The sequence below is a fragment of the Eubalaena glacialis genome, chromosome 19, assembly GCF_028564815.1.
Source record: "Eubalaena glacialis isolate mEubGla1 chromosome 19, mEubGla1.1.hap2.+ XY, whole genome shotgun sequence".
In the NCBI taxonomy this organism is placed as follows: Eukaryota; Metazoa; Chordata; class Mammalia; order Artiodactyla; family Balaenidae; genus Eubalaena; species Eubalaena glacialis.
In genome coordinates, this window is record NC_083734.1 from 36,998,394 (window position 1) to 37,017,466 (window position 19,073).

Genomic DNA, 19,073 nt, shown 5'->3' on the forward strand with positions numbered 1-19,073 from the left:
TGGAGGAGGCTCCACCATCCACCTGTGTGGGGGATGGTTGAGGAGAGGCAAGATCATCTGCACTACCACCAAATCTATCTCACTGTATGAATCCAGTCCTTTACTCACAGGAGAGCAGGGTCTGTAGCAGTGTAGCCTCAGCTTGTCCATTTGAAATCTGTGAGTAATATGAGATTTGTGCCACGTTCTTTGTTTGCATTTCCCATCGAGTATTTTAGGAACTTCCAGAATAGATCTGAGCAGTAAAAATGTGCCATGCCAGTGTATACCTACAACAGAGACATTCAACCGTACCCCAGTGTTGTGCCTGCCCTTAATCACTAAGATAATGATCTAAGAAGGACAGATGCATTTTTAGTTTTAACCATATAACCTAGAAATCAGTTATTCAGATAGGCATTTTAAATTCATCTGTTTTGGTTGGATTTAGGGTCATTATCATTCCTTATGAAAAGGAAGGTAACCCAGAAGCTTGCTATTCAGAAGGCTATGACAAGATGCATTCCGGAAACTGCTGATTGTGGTTTTAGGTAAGACCTTTTTGATTGTCCTTGAAGTGCTTCAGGTTCAGTGAGCAAATCAACTCATTTGAAAAGTTAATTGGATGAAAATAATGGTTATCTAAAACATTACATATTCTTTCATTCACCAGGTGCTTTCACAGCAGCAGTCTTAAGTTTGTTCTTTGTGGCATTTATGAGAAAAACGACAGCAACTATTATTGTCCCCAGTGTTTAGATGTAGAATGACTTGCCTCAGTTCATACAGAAAGTGTTTGATCCAGTTCTTCCTCAACTGCTTGCTTATCATACAGAATAGTGTAGTGATTATAAGCCTTGGACACCTGTATTTGAGTCCTACCTTTGTCTCTTAGATTTTTTTGTTGTTGTTGTTGCAATTTTAGGTTTTCCTAGCCAGAGACACTTGAAGGTATTTAATATCTCTAAGCTGCAATTTCTTTATCTGCAAATAAGGTTAGTAATTCAGCTTATCACCTAATGGGGGATATTGTAAGAGGAAATGAGATGATGAATGTCAAAAGCTTAGAACTATGCCTGAAACATAGTAAGCAGACAAAATATATTGACTATTATTATTATCGTTGTTTTCTTGTTGAAGAGTTTATTAGATTATGTTTTTGGAATCAGCTTAAGTTCAGTTTTCATTTCTGATATATTGGGTGAATATGATTCTTATATAATAATCGGCTACGTTTTTGTGAGCCTTGAAAGTGGTCATGTTACTGAATAGCGTTGATTGTGTTCCCTATCGAGTTATACAGCAGTGAGAATGTCACAGGCTGTGCCCAAAGGAAACTTTATGATTAGTAGATTCCCGGAACAGAATTGCTCCCCGGCTTCACAGCCCTGCAGGCTTAGAGACTGAGAAATCCTAGCTAAGTTGTCAGAGACCTTATTTGCTTGTAAGAGTTGACCGTGGCTTGGTCTTGGCCTTCCAGCCTGGGCAGTCCTTCCAGTGACGTTTGACTTCCCTGGTCATCAGGCAGAATCTCCATCAGCTGTCAACTCTGGGTAACAACCTTTAAGAACCAAACTAAATGTCTGGGTTGTTTGTCCCTAATATGCAAAGGTATTGCTTATATGTACTCAAAACTCCTTAGACCAAAAAGCCTGGTGGCTCTAGCTTGCCTTGAGGAAAGCTGTATTGTCCAAAAGGTACATGGGCCAGTTTCTGCCAGTAGAGTGTTCAAATGCTCTCTCTCTCTGTCTCTGTCTCCAAAGCTTTGTTCATTGTATCTGGTAGAATTTTGGTCCCAAGGAGTAGGCACCTGCCTTGTTTCTAATATGAAATATCTATTATAGTCCAGTGGTATCTATCCCAGGTTTGAACTCACTTTGACCCCCACCTAATGCCTTCCTATTTAATTGTATTGTGATTGAACATTTTTGTTTCCACAGCTTTTAATTCCTGTGTCATTATTCATTAGTTCTTATTTCTAAGATCATAAAGGTTTTTGAACCAAAGTTGACACTTCTTATATATTTTTTCACAAATAATTATGATAAAAACTGAAGTGTCAGATGAGGGAACTTCTAGGAAAATGCTCTTATTTTCTGCTTTTAGAAATCAAAAGAATGTCTAATTATTGGGTGCTACCATTGTATACAGGAAGTTTTAGAACAAGAAAACTTCTGAATTGATTCTTGTTAACTTTATTTCAGAAAGTGGTAAAATAGCTGTGGCATATAGACCCTGTGAAGAGGTCACAGATGCTAGAACCGAAGAGGAACTACAGGATTTAATTCAAGTATGTGGAGATAAAAACTCAAGGGGTACAGAGCCAGTGTAGCCATAATTCAAAACAACCAGCAGGATTTGGAAAACTTTGGCATGTCTACTCAACTCTGTCATCCTTAGGAAAATATGAAACTCTGAAACTGCTTTTGAGGCAGGGAATTTCTAGGACTTTTGCAAGTCCCGAGCCTTGTCTCTGGCCCCTTATTTGAAGTTTGGAGAGCAGGATTGAGGGCCATCAGTGTACCTCTACAGTTGTGGACACAGGAGAAGACACAGGCCTTTTAGAACTCCCCTCAAATAGAATTGCAGGGATTTGGGAACAAAGTAACTATGGCCTTAAGTGTGATTATGCTACAGTGTTTAAAAAATATTCATGCCTTTCAAGTAAGGTATATTACTCAGGTCTCAGCATCTCATATATATCTTGTGTTAAATATTTTGCCAAAGAACCTTTCTGTAAATCAATTATATGGATGCCTCGAATTAGGGATTAAGTTGTCAACGTAATTTCTAAAAGAAAACATTAATGTACTGCATATAGGATTTTTATTAAAAAGGAGCAAAAAATGTGTTTCATGTCATTGAGAGCTTAATTTGGGGCTAGATTTCTAATTATTTAACTCACCCCAATGTTGCAAAGTTTGTTTTGAAGGGAAGAAAGTAGAGAAAGAAAAGGTGGTTATGTTCTGAAAAATGTAAAAATTTTGAAAGTTTTTCCTGTACAAAATAATTATTTTAATTCAATTTAAATCAGTCAAGGAAACTTCAAACGTATCCATGTTTGGGCTTTAAGAAGTCTAGCTTCCTGTGAAATGTAAGAGGAAAGGATTCTGTATTGATACTAAAGATTTCAGAAAGCTGATTATAACAACAGATCCATTCCTAAATGAGGCCAATCTTGGAATCAGTTCCATTTAGAAACCATTATGTGCTAGGCACTGGAAATAAGATGAAGCTCATTCTCTCTTGGAGTTTAGGTGTTAAAGGTGTACCAGACAATTAAAAAGGACTAAAATTAAATAGATTATGAAAAGGACTGTGAAGAAAGTAAACTGGGTGCTAGTTACAGTATTTCAAGAAAATTATTTACCATGCTGACTTTAACATTCTAAGTGTCTTCTCCATGTTTGCACACAGGGTAGACCTCTGAAAAGTGACACTGTAGTTTTTTCTAGATTAATGGCTCTGTTGAGACAAGGTGGGATGGGGGAAGTTTTCCCATGCTAATGTAAAGGGCCATTCACTTGGTTTTAGACTCTCTTTCCCAGAATGAATTGCTCACCTTCCCCAAAGCGCTCCTACAGAAGTTCTGGAGTCATCACTGATTCAGTGGTAACCCCTAATAATAGGGTGGTGAATTAATAATGAGACGTGAATACTGAGAGTTTGGAGGAAATGGCAACATTTTATTTTTATTTTTTTATTTTATTTTTATTTTTTAACATCTTTATTGAAGTATAATTGCTTTACACTGGTGTGTTACTTTCTGCTTTATAACAAAGTAAATCAGTTATACATATACATATGTTCCCATATCTCTTCCCTCTTGCATCTCCCTCCCTCCCACCCTCCGTATCCCACCCCTCTAGGTGGTCACAAACCACCGAGCTGCTGTGACCAAGTGAGAGAGTGGCATGGACATATATACGCAACATTTTACAATAATTGTAAGGTGTGTTCCCCTCCCGCCACCATAACTGGTGCTCATTTTGCAGGTCAGCTACTTTTCTTGTCGGCCGTGTGGCCAAAGGGAGGAAGAATGTCTCTCAGACTTCAGCTTTGAGGAGGAAGAGTTCAGATTGCCAGAACTGGACTAGCACTTTTGAATTTCCCAGAATGCCAGGTCCTGTGCTTTCCTTGGGAAGCTCTGCATCCTCCCCAACCCCCCTCCACCCCTGGGCCGCTGGAGTTTGGGGCCACTCGGGTGTGCAGCCCAAATCCCGCCTCATTGTTTGGGGCCAGGGAGGGCAGGGAGTGCTTGGGAAGAGGGCCCGGCAGGAGGTAACTGTCGCCTTTGCAAGGGGGAGGATGGCTTGCGCCCTGGGGTCTATGGGAAAAAGGCCCACTCTGGTGGTGCGGATTGGATCTCCGCATGAACCTAATAAAGGTGGCAGAACTAAAGATGTCGTAAATAATGGGTTGGACGTTAGGTGGGGGAGGGGCGCGCAGTCGCTAATGTGAGCCCTACCATTGGCGCTGGAATAGCAGTTCAGCTCGGACTCAGGATGTGGCTCCAGCTCCTCAGTGGCCTGGATCACTGCGCCTGGGAGCCGCCGTGTGTTATGTCCCGGCTGCGCCTTTGGTTGCCACGGCTCTTCCTCACGTGGCAACAACTGTGGCTTCTAGTCCAGGCAGTTCAGCCTCCGGAGTGGGCCCTGGACCCCGTCCAGGTGACCCCCAACCCCGCGCGGCTGACCGAGGCTTGGTCTTCATACGCCTCAGACCCCCCTCCCAAATTGCCCCATGCCCTTACACCCCTGGCAGCAGCCGGGGGCTTTAATTACTTGATGTCCTCATCTCCAGTCCAGATGTTGGCCCCGCCTTATCAGGAGTTGACTGAGACTGAGGTGCCATACCCGGACACGGATTCGGTTGGAGAGCTGCCTACAGGGCCAGTTCAGTTTGGTGTTCCACATCAGGATCTGAATAACAAGCAAACCCAACATCAAAAGCTCCCAGAGGAAGTTCCAATGCTGGACTGGAATCAGAATCAGGCCTTGGTTCTGCCTTCTCAATGCAAATATAAGATGAAAAACATAGGTCTAGATCAGGCTGAAGGTCACCAATCATTTGAAATACTTGTTCCACCTCTAGGTAGTAAGAGCTCAAAACCAATGAAGTTTCTTGTTTCACCCCCAAGCCTGAAGAAAGATCTAGTTCAGCATCGACGGCTTGCCAAAGTTGTTGAAACTACAGGCCAATTTGAAAAAAAAACTCAGGATCTAGAACAACAGTTGCAGGGTGATTATTTAGATCCCAGTATGGATGCCTTTTATCCTGAGGACAGCCTACCTACGGATTTTCTGGGGAGCCCAGATGAACCTCCAGAGCCCCCTGTGGAAGCTGAAATTTCTCCATCCCAGCAGGAGGCCCAAACTCGTCATCTAGAGCTCTCTGAGGAGGCTGAATCTTTACCCCAGAAAGAGGCCCCTGCTCAGCATGCACAGACCCCTGAGGAGGTTGAATCTTTTTCACCCCAGGCAGAGGCCCGGGCTCAGCATCCAGAGCCCACTGAAGAGGTAGAACCACCTCCACTTCAGCAGGAGGCTCCATCTCAGCCTTCAGAGGCCCCTGAGGAACTAGAAACTTCAAGTCCTCAGGAGGCCCTAGCCCAGCCTTTGGAGACACTTAAGGAGGTTGTAGTTCAACCAGTAGCACATCATGGGGTAAATGAAGCTCAGCAGTCAAACTTGTACAATGTCACTGTTAAACCTCTGGATCTGGCACTTTCCATAACTCCACAGGTCACTAAAGAGGTTGAACCTTCTCCAGTCCAGCAGGAGAACCCATCTCATCCTCCAGAGAGCCCTGAGGAGGTTGAACCTCCGCCAGTCCAGCAGGAGGCCCTATCTCAGCCTCCAGAGAGCCCCGAGGAGGTTGAACCTTCTCGTGTCCAGCAGCAGGCCCCATCTCAGCCTCCAGAGCACCCTGAGGAGGTTGAACCTTCTCTACTCCATCAAGAGGCCCCAACTCAGGCTCCAGGGTTCCCTACTAAGTATGTACTTCAAATTCCAGTGAGTGATGAGGTAGCATCTCTACCTGGTGTTCAGCATCACGCTCATTCAAACTTGCCCAGTGTTACACTTCAACCTCTGGATTTGGAACTTACCGTCACTCCAGAGCCCACTGCGGAAGCTGAATTTCCTACAGCTCAGCAGGAGGCCCTGGCTCCACCTCTTGAGCATCCTGAGGAGACAGAATCTTCTCCAACCCAACAAGAGACCTCAGCTAAGCCTCCAGAGCCTCCTGGAGAGGTTGAGCCTTCAAGTGAGCGGGAGCAACCAGCTCCGCCTTCTGAGCCTCCTGGGGAAGTTGAACCTTCTCCAACCCAGCAGGAGACCACAGGTTAGCCTCCAGAGCCTCTTGTGGAAGCTGAGCCTTCTCCAAGTGAACAGGAACAACCGACTCAACCTTCTGAGCCTACAGAACCTCCTGAGGAAGTGAAACCAGCAACCCAGCAGGAGTCCCCAGCTCAGCTTTCAGAGTCTTTTGGAGAAGCTGAAAGTTCTGCAACCTAGGAGGAAGCCTCAGCTCAGTCTCCATAGCCCCCTAATGAGGCAGCATCTTTTCCAACCCAGCAGGAGATCCCAGCTCTGTCTCCAGTGGAGATAGAACCTTCGGCAACCCTGCAGGAGCAACGAGCTCAGCCTCCAGAGCCTTCTTCAGGGGAGGTGGAACCTTCTCCAACTCAACAGGAACAGCCAGCTCAACCTCCAGAGCATCATGAAATGACAGTTTCACCTGCAAGTCACCATCATGCTCAGCATTCAAACTTATCCAGTGTCGCTGTCAAACCTGCAGATGTGGAGCTTACCATAACAAAAGAACCCACTACAGTGGTAGGACCTTCTCCAAATCAGCACAAGCCTTCATCTCAGCCCTCAGCGCCCCTTACTAATGCAGAATTTTCTACCACCCAGCATGAGGCCCCCACGCTGCCTTCACAGCCACCTGAGGAGGTTGAACCTTTGCCAGTTCAACAGGAGGCTCCAGCCCAATCTCCAGAAGCCGGTACACACAATAAACCTTCAGTACAAGAGGAGACCCCAGCTCAGTATCCAGAGCATCCTGGAGAAGAAGTTATACCTGCCACAACCCAGCAGGAGACTCCAGATCAGCATCCACAGGCTCCTGAGGTTGTACGTTCTCCATCTCAGCAGGAAGGCACAGCTCAGCATCCACAGTCTCCTGGTGAGGTTGACTCTCCAACCCAGTCTCCAGAGCTCTCTAATGTGACTGTAGTTTTCTCTCCAGAGCATCATGTGACAACAGTTTCTCCTCTAGGTCAGGATCAAGCTCAGCTTCTGCAGCGGCCCAATGTCACTGTTAAACCTGTGGATCTTGCACTTATCGTAACTCCAGCGTTCACTAATGAGGTTGAAACTTCTCCACCCCAACAAGAAACCTCAGCTCAGTCTACAGTGTCCCCTGAGCAGTTGGAAGCTTTGTCAGTCCAGCAAGAGGTTTCAGATCAGCATCCAACCCCCTCTGAAAATGTTGAACCTTCTCCAGTTCAGCAGGGAGCCCCGACTCAACCTGAAGAGCTTCCTGAGGAAACTGAACCTTCTCCAAGCCAGCAGGAGAGCTCAGCTCAGCATCCGAAGCCCACTGAGTGGGTTGGACCTTCTCCAGTCCAGCATCAGCACCCAACTCAGCCTCCAGGGGCCTCTACAGATGGTGCAACTCAAACTTCAGTACATAATGAAGTGACATTCTCACCTCTAGGTCCAGGTGAAGTTGAATATCCAGTGTTGCTTAATTTCACATGTAAACCCGTGGATCTGGCGGTTGTCTTAACTCTAGAGCCCACTAAAGAGGTTGAACATCCTCCAGTGCAGCAGGAGGACCCTACTCAGACTCCAGATCCCCCTGGAGGGATCGAGCTTTCTTTAGTCCAGGAGGAGGCCCCAGCTCAGTCTCCAGTTCCCCAGGGGGGCTCAGCTATATCTCCTGAGCCCCCTAAGGAGGTGGTACCTTCTCCCACACAGCAGGAGCTTCAGGCTCAGTCATCAGAGCTCCCTGCAAAGGTGGAACCATTTCCAGTCCCTCAAGGGACCCTTCCTCAGCTTCTACAGCCCCCTGAGAATATGGAATTTTCTCCAGTCCAACAGGAGTTCCCAGACCTAACTCTGGAACCCCTGAAAGAGACAGAAACTTCTCCAGCCCCATCTTAGCCTCAAGCGCCACCTAAAGAGGTTGTAGCACAAACTCCAGTGCATTATGAGATGACAGTTCCAACACTGCAACAGGATCAAGCTCAGCATTCAAACTTGCCCAGTGTCACAGTTCAACCTTTGGACCAGGGGCTTCCCACAGCTCCAGAACCTACAATGGAGGCTGAACATTCCGCAGTCCTGCAGCAGACTACAGTTCCTCCAACATACCCCGAGGTGACATTTCCAAATCCAGAGCAAGTTCAGGCTCAGCATCCAACCTTGACTGAGGTCACAGTTCAACCTTTGGACCTTAAACTGACCATAAGGCCAGAACCCACTAAGGAGGATGAACCTTCTCCAACCATGCAGGAGACCTTAACCCAGCCTCCAGAACCACCTAAGGAGGTTTTTGTAGCTCAGCCTCCAGTATATCAGAACCCAATAGTTCCAACACAAGATCAGGATCACACTGAGCCTCCAATATCACCCAGTGTCACAGTTCAACCTTTAGACCAGGGGCTTACCACAACTCCAGAACCTACTATGGAGGCTGAACATTCCACACCCCTGCAGGAGACTATAGTCCCTCCAACATACCCCGAGGTGACACTTCCAAATCCACAGCAAGTTCAGGCTCAGCATCCAACCTTGACTGAGGTCACAGTTCAACCTTTGAACCTCTTACTTATGTTAACTCTGGAATCCAGTATGGAGGTTGAACCTTCTCCAACCATGCAGCAAACCCAAGCTCAGCCTCCAGAGCTCAATAAGGAAGTTGTAGCTCAGTCTCCATTGTATCCCGAGGTGACAGTTCCAGCACCAGATCAGGATCATGCTGAGCATACAACATCGCCCAGTATCACAGTTAAACCTTTGGACCTGGAAATTACCACAACTCCAGAACCTACTACAGAGTCTGAACATTCTACAGCCCAGCAGCAGACTACAGCTCCCCCTCCAAATACCCTGAGGTGACACTTGCACAGCCAAGCCTGACTCAAGTCACAATTCAACCTATGGATGTGGAACTTACCGTTACTGCAGGATCCAATATGGAGACTGTACATTCTCCAATCATGCAGGAGACCCCAACTCAGCCTCCAGAGGCACCTCAGGAGGTTGTAGTTCAATCTCCATTCCTGCAGGAGGTGACAGTTCCAACCCCAAGTAAGGATCAAGGTCAGCATTCAACATCATCCAGTGTCACAGTTCATCATGTGGACCTAGAGCAAACCAGAACTCCAGAACCCACTATGGAGGTTGGACATTCTACATCCCTATGGCAGACTACAGCTCCCCCTCCAAAACACCCTGAGGTGACACTTGCACAACCACACCTGACTCAAGACACAGTTCCACCTGTAGACTTAGTAGTTAACATATCTCAGCAACCAAGGCCATCTGAGACAGTTCTTTTTCCTTTGACTAGTATTCAGTATCCACAGGTATTCCTGGTGTAAAATGTACCCTAGAAAAGAAGCAGCCAGAACAGAATGCCACCACAAACATCAGCATATATGACCTCTGTAGCTGCAAAAATGAGACACTGTTGTGTGTTGTTCTCAGCCCAAAGAAAAAGCTCCACAGAGTGCCTGAGCCAGAGCCTAACACCTACAATGGCACCTTCACCATCATGTAAGAATCGTCTTTCCTCATTTGTTCTCTGCATCCTGCCTGACATGGCAGCCTTTCTTCAGGTCTTCCTGGGTCCTCCTTATCTCCCAATCCACATTGACTGACTTTCTGTTTCCACCTTTTGTTTGTCCATGATTCCTTATCTTCATTCTCCTTCTTACTATTTTTCCCTCTCCTCCAGTCTTTTACTTTTAATTGCCCTTATTTTTTCCTTCTCCATTTTTTACCCCATTATTTAATTCCTTAACATTTACTCTTCTCCCATCTTTATTCCATCTTCTTTACAGCAACATGTCCCTCTCCCCGTCTCATTGGTGGTAATACAACAAAGTGGTTAAGAGTAGAGATTCCGGAGCCAGACTACCTGGGTTTGAACCCAGGTCTGTCATTTATTAGCTTTATGACTCAATTTCCTCATCTGTAAAATGGGGATTATGGTAGTCATCATCTCACAGGATGACTCCTATGACTCCTAAATCTCCCAATGACTCCAATCTCAAGGATTCTCTATGTAGAGTATCATGTCATCTGCAAACAATGACAGCTTTACTTCTTCTTTTCCGATTTGGATTCCTTTTATTTCTTTTTCTTCTCTGATTGCTGTGGCTAAAACTTCCAAAACTATGTTGAATAATAGTGGTGAGAGTGGGCAACCTTGTCTTTTTCCTGATCTTAGTGGGAATGGTTTCAGTTTTTCACAATTGAGGATGATGTTGGCTGTGGGTTTGTCATATATGGCCTTTATTATGTTGAGGAAAGTTCCCTCTATGCCTACTTTCTGCAGGGCTTTTATCATAAATGGGTGTTGAATTTTGTCAAAAGCTTTCTCTGCATCTATTGAGATGATGATGTGGCTTTTCTCCTTCAATTTGTAGGCAGAACACTCTATGACATAAATCACAGCAATATCCTTTTTGCCCCACCTCCTAGAGAAATGGAAATAAAAACAAAAATAAACAAATGGGACCTAATGAAACTTAAAAGCTTTTGCACAGCAAAGGAAACCATAAACAAGACCAAAAGACAACCCTCAAAATGGAAGAAAATATTTGCAAATGAAGCAACTGACAAAGGATTAATCTCCAATATTTACAAGCAGCTCATGCAGCTCAATAACAAAAAAAACAAACAACCCAATGCAAAAATGGGCAGAAGACCTAAATAGACACTTCTCTAAAGGAGATATATAGATTGCCAACAAACACATGAAAGAATGCTCAACATCATTAATCATTAGAGAAATGCAAATCAAAACTACAATGAGATATCATCTCACACCGGTCAGAATGGCCATCATCAAAAAATCTAGAAACAATAAATGCTGGAGACGGTATGGAGAAAAGGGAACCCTCTTGCATTGTTGGTGGGAATGTAAATTGATACAGCCACTATGGAGACCAGTATGGAGCTTCCTTAAACAACTACAAATAGAACTACCATACGACCCAGCAATCCTACTACTGGGCGTATACCCTGAGCAAACCATAATTCAAAAAGAGTCATGTACCAATATGTTCATTGCAGCTCTATTTACAATAGCCAGGACATGGAAGCAACCTAAGTGTCCATCAACAGATGAATGGATAAAGAAGATGTGGCAGAGAGAGGAGAAGATGGCAGAAGAGTAAGATGCGGAGATCACCTTCCTCCCCACAGATACATCAGAAATACATCTACACGTGGAACTGCTCCTATAGAACACCCACGGAATGCTGGCAGAAGATCTCAGACCTCCAAAAAGGCAAGAAACTCGCCACGTACCTGGGTAGGGCAAAAGAAAAAAGAAAAAACAGAGACAAAAGAATAGGGACGGGACCTGCACCAGTGGGAGGGGGCTGTGAAGGAGGAAAGTTTCCACACACTAGGATGCCCCTCCGTGGGCGGAGACTGCGGGTGGCGGAGGGGGGAAGCTTCAGAGCTGCGGAGGAGAACGCAGCAACAGGGGTGTGGAGGGCAAAGCGGAGAGACTCCCGCACAGAGAGCAGTGCCGACCAGCACTCACCAGCCCGAGAGGCTTGTCTGCTCACCTGCCAGGGTGGGTGTGGGCTGGGAGCTGAGGATCGGGCTTCGGAGGTCGGATCCCAGGGAGAGGACTGGGGTTGGCGGTGTGAACACATCCTGAAGGGGTTAGTGCACCACAGCTAGCTGGGAGGGAGTCTGGGAAAAAGTCTGGACCGGCCAAAGAGGCAAGAGACTTTTTCTTCCCTCTTTGTTTCCTGGTGCGCGAGGAGAGGGGATTAAGAGCGTTGCTTAAAGGAGCTCTAGAGACAGGCGCGAGACGTGGCTATCAGCGCGGACCCCAGAGATGGGCATGAAACGCTAAAGAGGCTGCTGCAGCCACCAAAAAGCCTCTGTGCGAGCACAGGTCACTCTCCACACCTCCCCTCCCGGAAGCCTGTGCAGCCCACCATTGCCAGGGTCCCGTGATCCAGGGACAACTTCTCCAGGAGAACGCACAGCGGGCCTCAGGCTGGTGCAACATCACGCTGGCCTCTGCCGCCCCAAGCTCGCCCCGCACTCCGTACCCCTCCTTCCCCCCGGCCTGAGTGAGCCAGAGCCCCCGAAGCAGCTGCTTCTTTAACCCCATCCTGTCTGAGCGAAGAACAGACGCCCTCAGGCGACCTACACGCAGAGGCGGGTTCAAATCCAAAGCTGAACCCCGGGAGCTGTGCGAACAAAGAAGAAAAAGGGAAATTTCGCCCAGCAGCCTCAGAAGCAGTGGATTAAAGCTCCACAACCAACTTGATGTACCCTGCATCTGTGGAATACCTGAATAGACAACGAATCATCCCAAATTGAGGAGGTGGACTTTGGGAGCAAGATATATTATTTTTTCCCCTTTGCCTCCTTTTGTGAGTGTGTATGTGTATGCTTCTGTGTGAGATTTTGTCTGTATAGCTTTGCTTTCACCATTTGTCCTGGTGTTCTGTCTGTCCTTTTTTTTTTAAAGTTTTTTCTTAATAATTATTTTTTATTTTAATAACTTTATTTTATTTTATCTTACTTTATTTTATTTTATCCTCTTTCTTTCTTTCTTTCTATTTTTTCTCCCTTTAATTCTGAGCCGTGTGGATGAAAGACTCTTGGTATTCCAGCCAGGCATCAGGGCTGTGCCTCTGAGGTGGGAGAGCCAACTTCAGGACACTGGTCCACAAGAGACCTCCCAGCTCCACGTAATACCAAACGGTGAAAACCTCCCAGAGATCTCCATCGCAACACCAAGACCCAGCTTCACTCAACGACCAGCAAGCTACATTGCTGGACACCCTATGCTAAACAGCTAGCAAGACAGGAACACAGACCATCCATTAGCAGAGAGGCTGCCTAAAATCATAATAAGGCCACAGATATCCCAAAACACACCACCAGACGTGGACTTGCCCACCAGAAGGACAAGATCCAGCCTCATCCACCAGAACACAGGCACTAGTCCCCTCCACCAGAAAGCCTACACAACACACTGAACCAACCTTAGCCACTGCGGACAGATATCAAAAACAACAGGAACTACGAACCTGCAGCCTGAGAAAAGGAGACCCCAAACACAGTAAGTTAAGCAAAATGAGAAGACAGAAAAACACACAGCAGATGAAGGAGCAAGGTAAAAACACACCAGACCTAACAAATGAAGAGGAAATAGGCAGTCTACCTGAAAAAGAACTCAGAATAATGATAGTAAAGATGATCCAAAATCTTGGAAATAGAATAGACAAAATGCTAGAAACATTTAACAAGGACCTAGAAGAACTACGGAGGAAACAAGCAAGGATGAACAACACAATAAATGAAATTGAAAATACTCTAGAAGGGAACAATAGCAGAATAACTGAGGCAGAAAAACGGATAAGTGACCTGGAAGATAAAATAGTGGAAATAACTACTGCAGAGCAGAATAAAGAAAAAAAATGAAAAGAACTTGTGACAGTCTCAGAGACCTCTGACACAACATTAAACACACCAACATTCGAATTATAGGGGTCCCAGAAGAAGAAGGGAAAAAGAAAGGGACTGAGAACATATTTGAAGAGATTATAGTTGAAAACTTCCCTAATATGGGAAAGGAAATAGTTACTCAAGTCCTGGAAGCACAGAGAGTCCCATACAGGATAAATCCAAGGAGAAACATGCCAAGACACATATTAATCAAACTATCAAAAATTAAATATAAAGAAAACATATTAAAAGCAGCAAAGGAAAAACAACAAATAACACACAAGGGAATCCCCATAAGGTTAACAGCTGATCTTTCAGCAGAAACTCTGCAAGCCAGAAGGCAGTGGCAGGACATATTTAAAGTTATGAAGGAGAAAAACCTACAACCAAGATTACTCTACCCAGCAAGGATCTCATTCAGATTTGATGTAAAAATTAAAAACTTTCCAGGCAAGCAAAAGCTGAGAAAGTTCAGCACCACCAAACCAGCTTTACAACAAATGCTAAAGGAACTTCTCTAGGCAAGAAACACAAGAAAAGGAAAACACCTACAATAACAAACCCAAAACACTTAAGAAAATGGGAATACGAACATACATATCGATAATTACCTTAAATGTAAATGGATTAAATGCTCCCACCAAAAGACACAGACGGGCCGAATGGATACAAAAACAAGACCCCTATATATGCTGTCTACAAGAGACCCACTTCAGACCTAGGGACACATACAGACTGAAAGTGAGGGGATGGAAAAAGATATTACATGCAAATGTAAATCAAAAGAAAGCTGGAGTAGCAATTCTCATATCAGACAAAATAGACTTTAAACTAAGACTATTACAAGAGACAAAGAAGGACACTACATAATGATCAAGGGATCGAACCAAGAAGAAGATATAACAATTGTAAATATTTATGCACCCAACATAGGAGCACCTCAATCCATAAGGCAAATACTAACAGCCATAAAAGGGGAAATCAACAGTAACACAATCATAGTAGGGGACTTTAACACCCCACTTTCACCAATGGACAGATCATCCAAAATGAAAATAAATGAGGAAACACAAGCTTTAAATGATACATTAAACAAGATGGACGTAACTGATATTTATAGGACATTCCACCCAAAAACAACAGAATACACATTTTTCTCAAGTGCTCATGGAACATTCTCCAGGAAACATCATATCTTGGGTCACAAATCAAGCCTTGGTAAATTTAAGAAAATTGAAATCGTATCAAATATCTTTTCCAACCACAATGCTATGAGACTAGATATCAATTACAGGAAAAGATCTGTAAAAAATACAAACACATGGAGGCTAAACAATACACTACTTAATAACCAAGTGATCATTGAAGAAATCAAAGGGGAAATCAAAACATACATAGAAACAAATGACAATGGAGACACGACGACCTAAAACCTATGGGATGTAGCAAAAGCAGTTCTAAGAGGGAAGTTTATAGCAATATAACCCTACCTTAAGAAACAGGAAACAGGGCTTCCCTGCTGGCACAGTGGTTGAGAATCTGCCTGCCAATGCAGTGGACACGGGTTCGAGCCCTGGTCTGGGAGGATCCCACATGCCTCAGAGTAACTGGGCCCGTGAGCCACAATTACTGAGCCTGCGCGTCTGGAGCCTGTGCTCCGCAACCAGAGAGGCCGCGATAGTGAGAGACCCGTGCACCACGATGAAGAGTGGCCCCCGCTTGCCGCAACTGGAGAAAGCCCTCGCACAGAAGCAAAGACCCAACACAGCCATAAGATAAATAAATTAAAAAAAATTAAAAAAAAAAAAACAATTGGCCAGATACTGATGTTCAAAAAAAAAAAAAAAACAAGAAACAGGAAACATCTAAAATGAACAACCTAAACTTGCACCTAAAGCAATTAGAGAAAGAAGAACAAAAAACCCCCAAAGGTAGCAGAAGGAAACAAATCATAAACATCAGATCAGAAATAAATGAAAAAGAAATGAAGGAAACAGTAGCAAAGATCAATAAAACTAAAGGCTGGTTCTTTGAGAAGATAAACAAAATTGATAAACCATTAGCCAGAGTCATCAAAAAAAGGGAGAAGACTCAAATCAATAGAATTAGAAATGAAAAAGGAGACGTAACCACTGACACTGCAGAAATACAAACGATCATGAGAGATTACTACAAGCAACTCTATGCCAATACAATGGACAACCTGGAAGAAATGGACAAATTCTTAGAAATGCACAACCTGCCGAGACTGAAACAGGAAGAAATAGAAAATATGAACAGTCCAATCACAAGCACTGAAATTGAAACTGTGATTAAAAATCTTCCAACAAACAAAAGCCCAGGACCAGATGGCTTCAGAGGAGAATTCTATCAAACATTTAGAGAAGAGCTAACACCTATCTTTCTCAAACTCTTGCAAAATATTGCAGAGGGAGGAACACTCTTCAACTCATTCTACGAGGCCACCATCACCCTAATACCAAAACCAGACAAAGATGTCACAAAGAAAGAAAACTACAGGCCAATATCACTGATGAACATAGATGCAAAAATCCTCAACAAAGTACTAGCAAACAGAATCTAACAGCACATTAAGAGGATCATATACCATGATCAAGTGCGGTTTATTCCAGGAATGCAAGGCTTCTTCAATATATGCAAATCAATCAACGTGATACACCATATTAACAAATTGAAGGAGAAAAACCATATGATCATCTCAATAGATGCAGAGAAAGCTTTCGACAAAATTCAACACCCATTTATGATAAAAGCCCTGCAGAAAGTAGGCATAGAGGGAACTTTCCTCAACATAATAAAGGCCATATATGACAAACCCACAGCCAACATCGTCCTCAATGGTGAAAAACTGAAACCATTTCCACAAAGATCAGGAACAAGACAAGGTTGCCCACTCTCACCACTATTATTCAACATAGTTTTGGAAGTTTTAGCCACAGCAATCAGAGAAGAAAAAGAAATAAAAGGAATCCAAATTGGAAAAGAAGAAGTAAAGCTGTCACTGTTTGCAGATGACATGATACTCTCCTTAGAGAATCCTAAAGATGCTACCAGAAAACTACTAGAGCTAATCAATGAATTTGGTAAAATAGCAGGATACAAAATTAATGCACAGAAATCTCTGGCATTCCTATACACTAATGATGAAAAATCTGAAAGTGAAATTAAGAAAACACTCCCATTTACCATTGCAACAAAAAGAATAAAATATCTAGGAATAAACCTACCTAAGGAGACAAAAGACCTGTATGCAGAAAATTGTAAGACACTGATGAAAGAAATTAAAGATGATACAAATAGATGGAGAGATATACCATGTTCTTGGATTAGAAGAATCAACATTGTGAAAATGACTCTACTACCCAAAGCAATCTACAGATTCAATGCAATCCCTATCAAACTACCACTGGCATTTTTCACAGAACTAGAACAAAAAATTTCACAATTTGTATGGAAACACAAAAGACCCCGAATCGCCAAAGCAATCTTGAGAACGAAAAATGGAGCTGGAGGAATCAGGCTCCCTGACTTCAGACTATACTACAAAGCTACAGTAATCAAGGCAGTATGGTACTGGCACAAAAACAGAAATATAGATCAATGGAACAGGATAGAAAGCCCAGAGGTAAACTCGTGCACATATGGTCACCTTATCTTTGATAAAGGAGGCAAGCATATACAGTGGAGAAAAGACAGCCTCTTCAATAAGTAGTGCTGGGAAAACTAGACAGTTACATGTAAAAGTATGAAATTAGAACAGTCCCTAACACCATACACAAAAATAAACTCAAAATGGATTAAAGACCTAAATGTAAGGCCAGACAGTATAAAACTCTTTGAGGAAAACATAGGCAGAACACTCTATGACATAAATCACAGCAAGATCCTTTTTGACCCAGCTCCTAGAGAAATGGAAATAAAAACACAAATAAACAAATGGGACCTAATGAAACTTAAAAGCTTTTGCACAGCAAAGGAAACCATAAACAAGACGAAAAGATATCCCTCAGAATGGGAGAAAATATTTGCAAACGAATCAACAGACAAAGGATTAATCTTCAAAATGTATAACCAGTTCATTCAGCTCAATATTAAAGAAACAAAGAACCCAATCCAAAAATGGGCAGAAGACCTAAATAGACATTTCTCCAAAGAAGACATACAGATGGCCAAGAAGCACATGAAAAGATGCTCAACATCACTAATTATTAGAGAAATCCAAATCAAAACTACAATGACGTATCACCTCACACCAGTTAGAATGGGCATCATCAGAAAATCTACAAACAACAAATGCTGGAGAGGGTGTGGAGAAAAGGGAACCCTCTTGCACTGTTGGTGGGAATGTAAATTGATACAGCCACTATGGAGAACAATATGGAGGTTCCTTAAAAAACTAAAAATAGAATTACCATATGATCCAGCAATCCCACTACTGGGCATATACCCAGAGAAAAGCATAATTCAACCAGACACATGCACCCCAATGTTCATTGCAGCACTATTTACAATAGCCAGGTCATGGAAGCAACCTAAATGCCCATCGACAGACGAATGGATAAAGAAGTTGTGGTACATATATACAATGGAATACTACTCAGCCTTAAAAAGGAACGAAATTGAGTCATTTGTTGAGACGTGGATGGATCTAGAGACTGTCATACAGAGTGAAGTAAGTCAGAAAGAGAAAACAAATATCGTATGTTAACGCATGTATGTGGAACCTAGAAAAATGGTACAGAGGATTTTTAAAGGAACTCCACTCCCAGGAGATTTCTATGGAATTGGATCCATGATATCAAGCCATTGGACTATTTTGACAAGTTAAGTTTATAAGAAGGCCAGAGTTGACATGATAGTAAAATTTCTTCAACTCAAAAAACTATGCTGATTTGATGTACTCACCAGTCACTCTCATGCTACTGTTGATTTCTTTCCTTGTTGGCTGAAGTGATGAGAGAGATACGATCTCCATACTCATGGAGCTATCAGTCACCCTGGGAGGGCTAAAAGGACATGCCTAAAAGATAAAAGTGTAATCTCGTCAATTCCTTAGGTTTACTTAGCAGCTTTCTTCTCCGGTGTATTACGAATTGTGTAGATAGGTTCCATTAAAACACTGCAAGTAAAATCACGGAGCCCGATTCCTCCAGCTCCATTTTTCATTCTCAAGATTGCTTTGGCTATTCGGGGTCTTTTGTGTTTCCATATAAATTGTGAAATTTTTTGTTCTAGTTCTGTGAAAAATGCCAGTGGTAGTTTGATAGGGATTGCATTGAATCTGTAGATTGCTTTGGGTAGTAGAGTCATTTTCACAATGTTGATTCTTCCAATCCAAGAACATGGTAT

General features: G+C 43.4%; 1 protein-coding gene across 1 annotated transcript; it reads left to right on the top strand.

Annotated features, from left to right (window-relative positions):
• The first annotated feature begins 8,204 nt into the window (after positions 1-8,204).
• Positions 8,205-9,110, top strand: LOC133080777 (leucine-rich repeat-containing protein 37A3-like). Its single transcript, XM_061176881.1, has one exon. The coding sequence runs from the start codon at positions 8,205-8,207 to the stop codon at positions 9,108-9,110; it is 906 nt and encodes a 301-aa protein (XP_061032864.1).
• Positions 9,111-19,073: the final 9,963 nt, after the last annotated feature.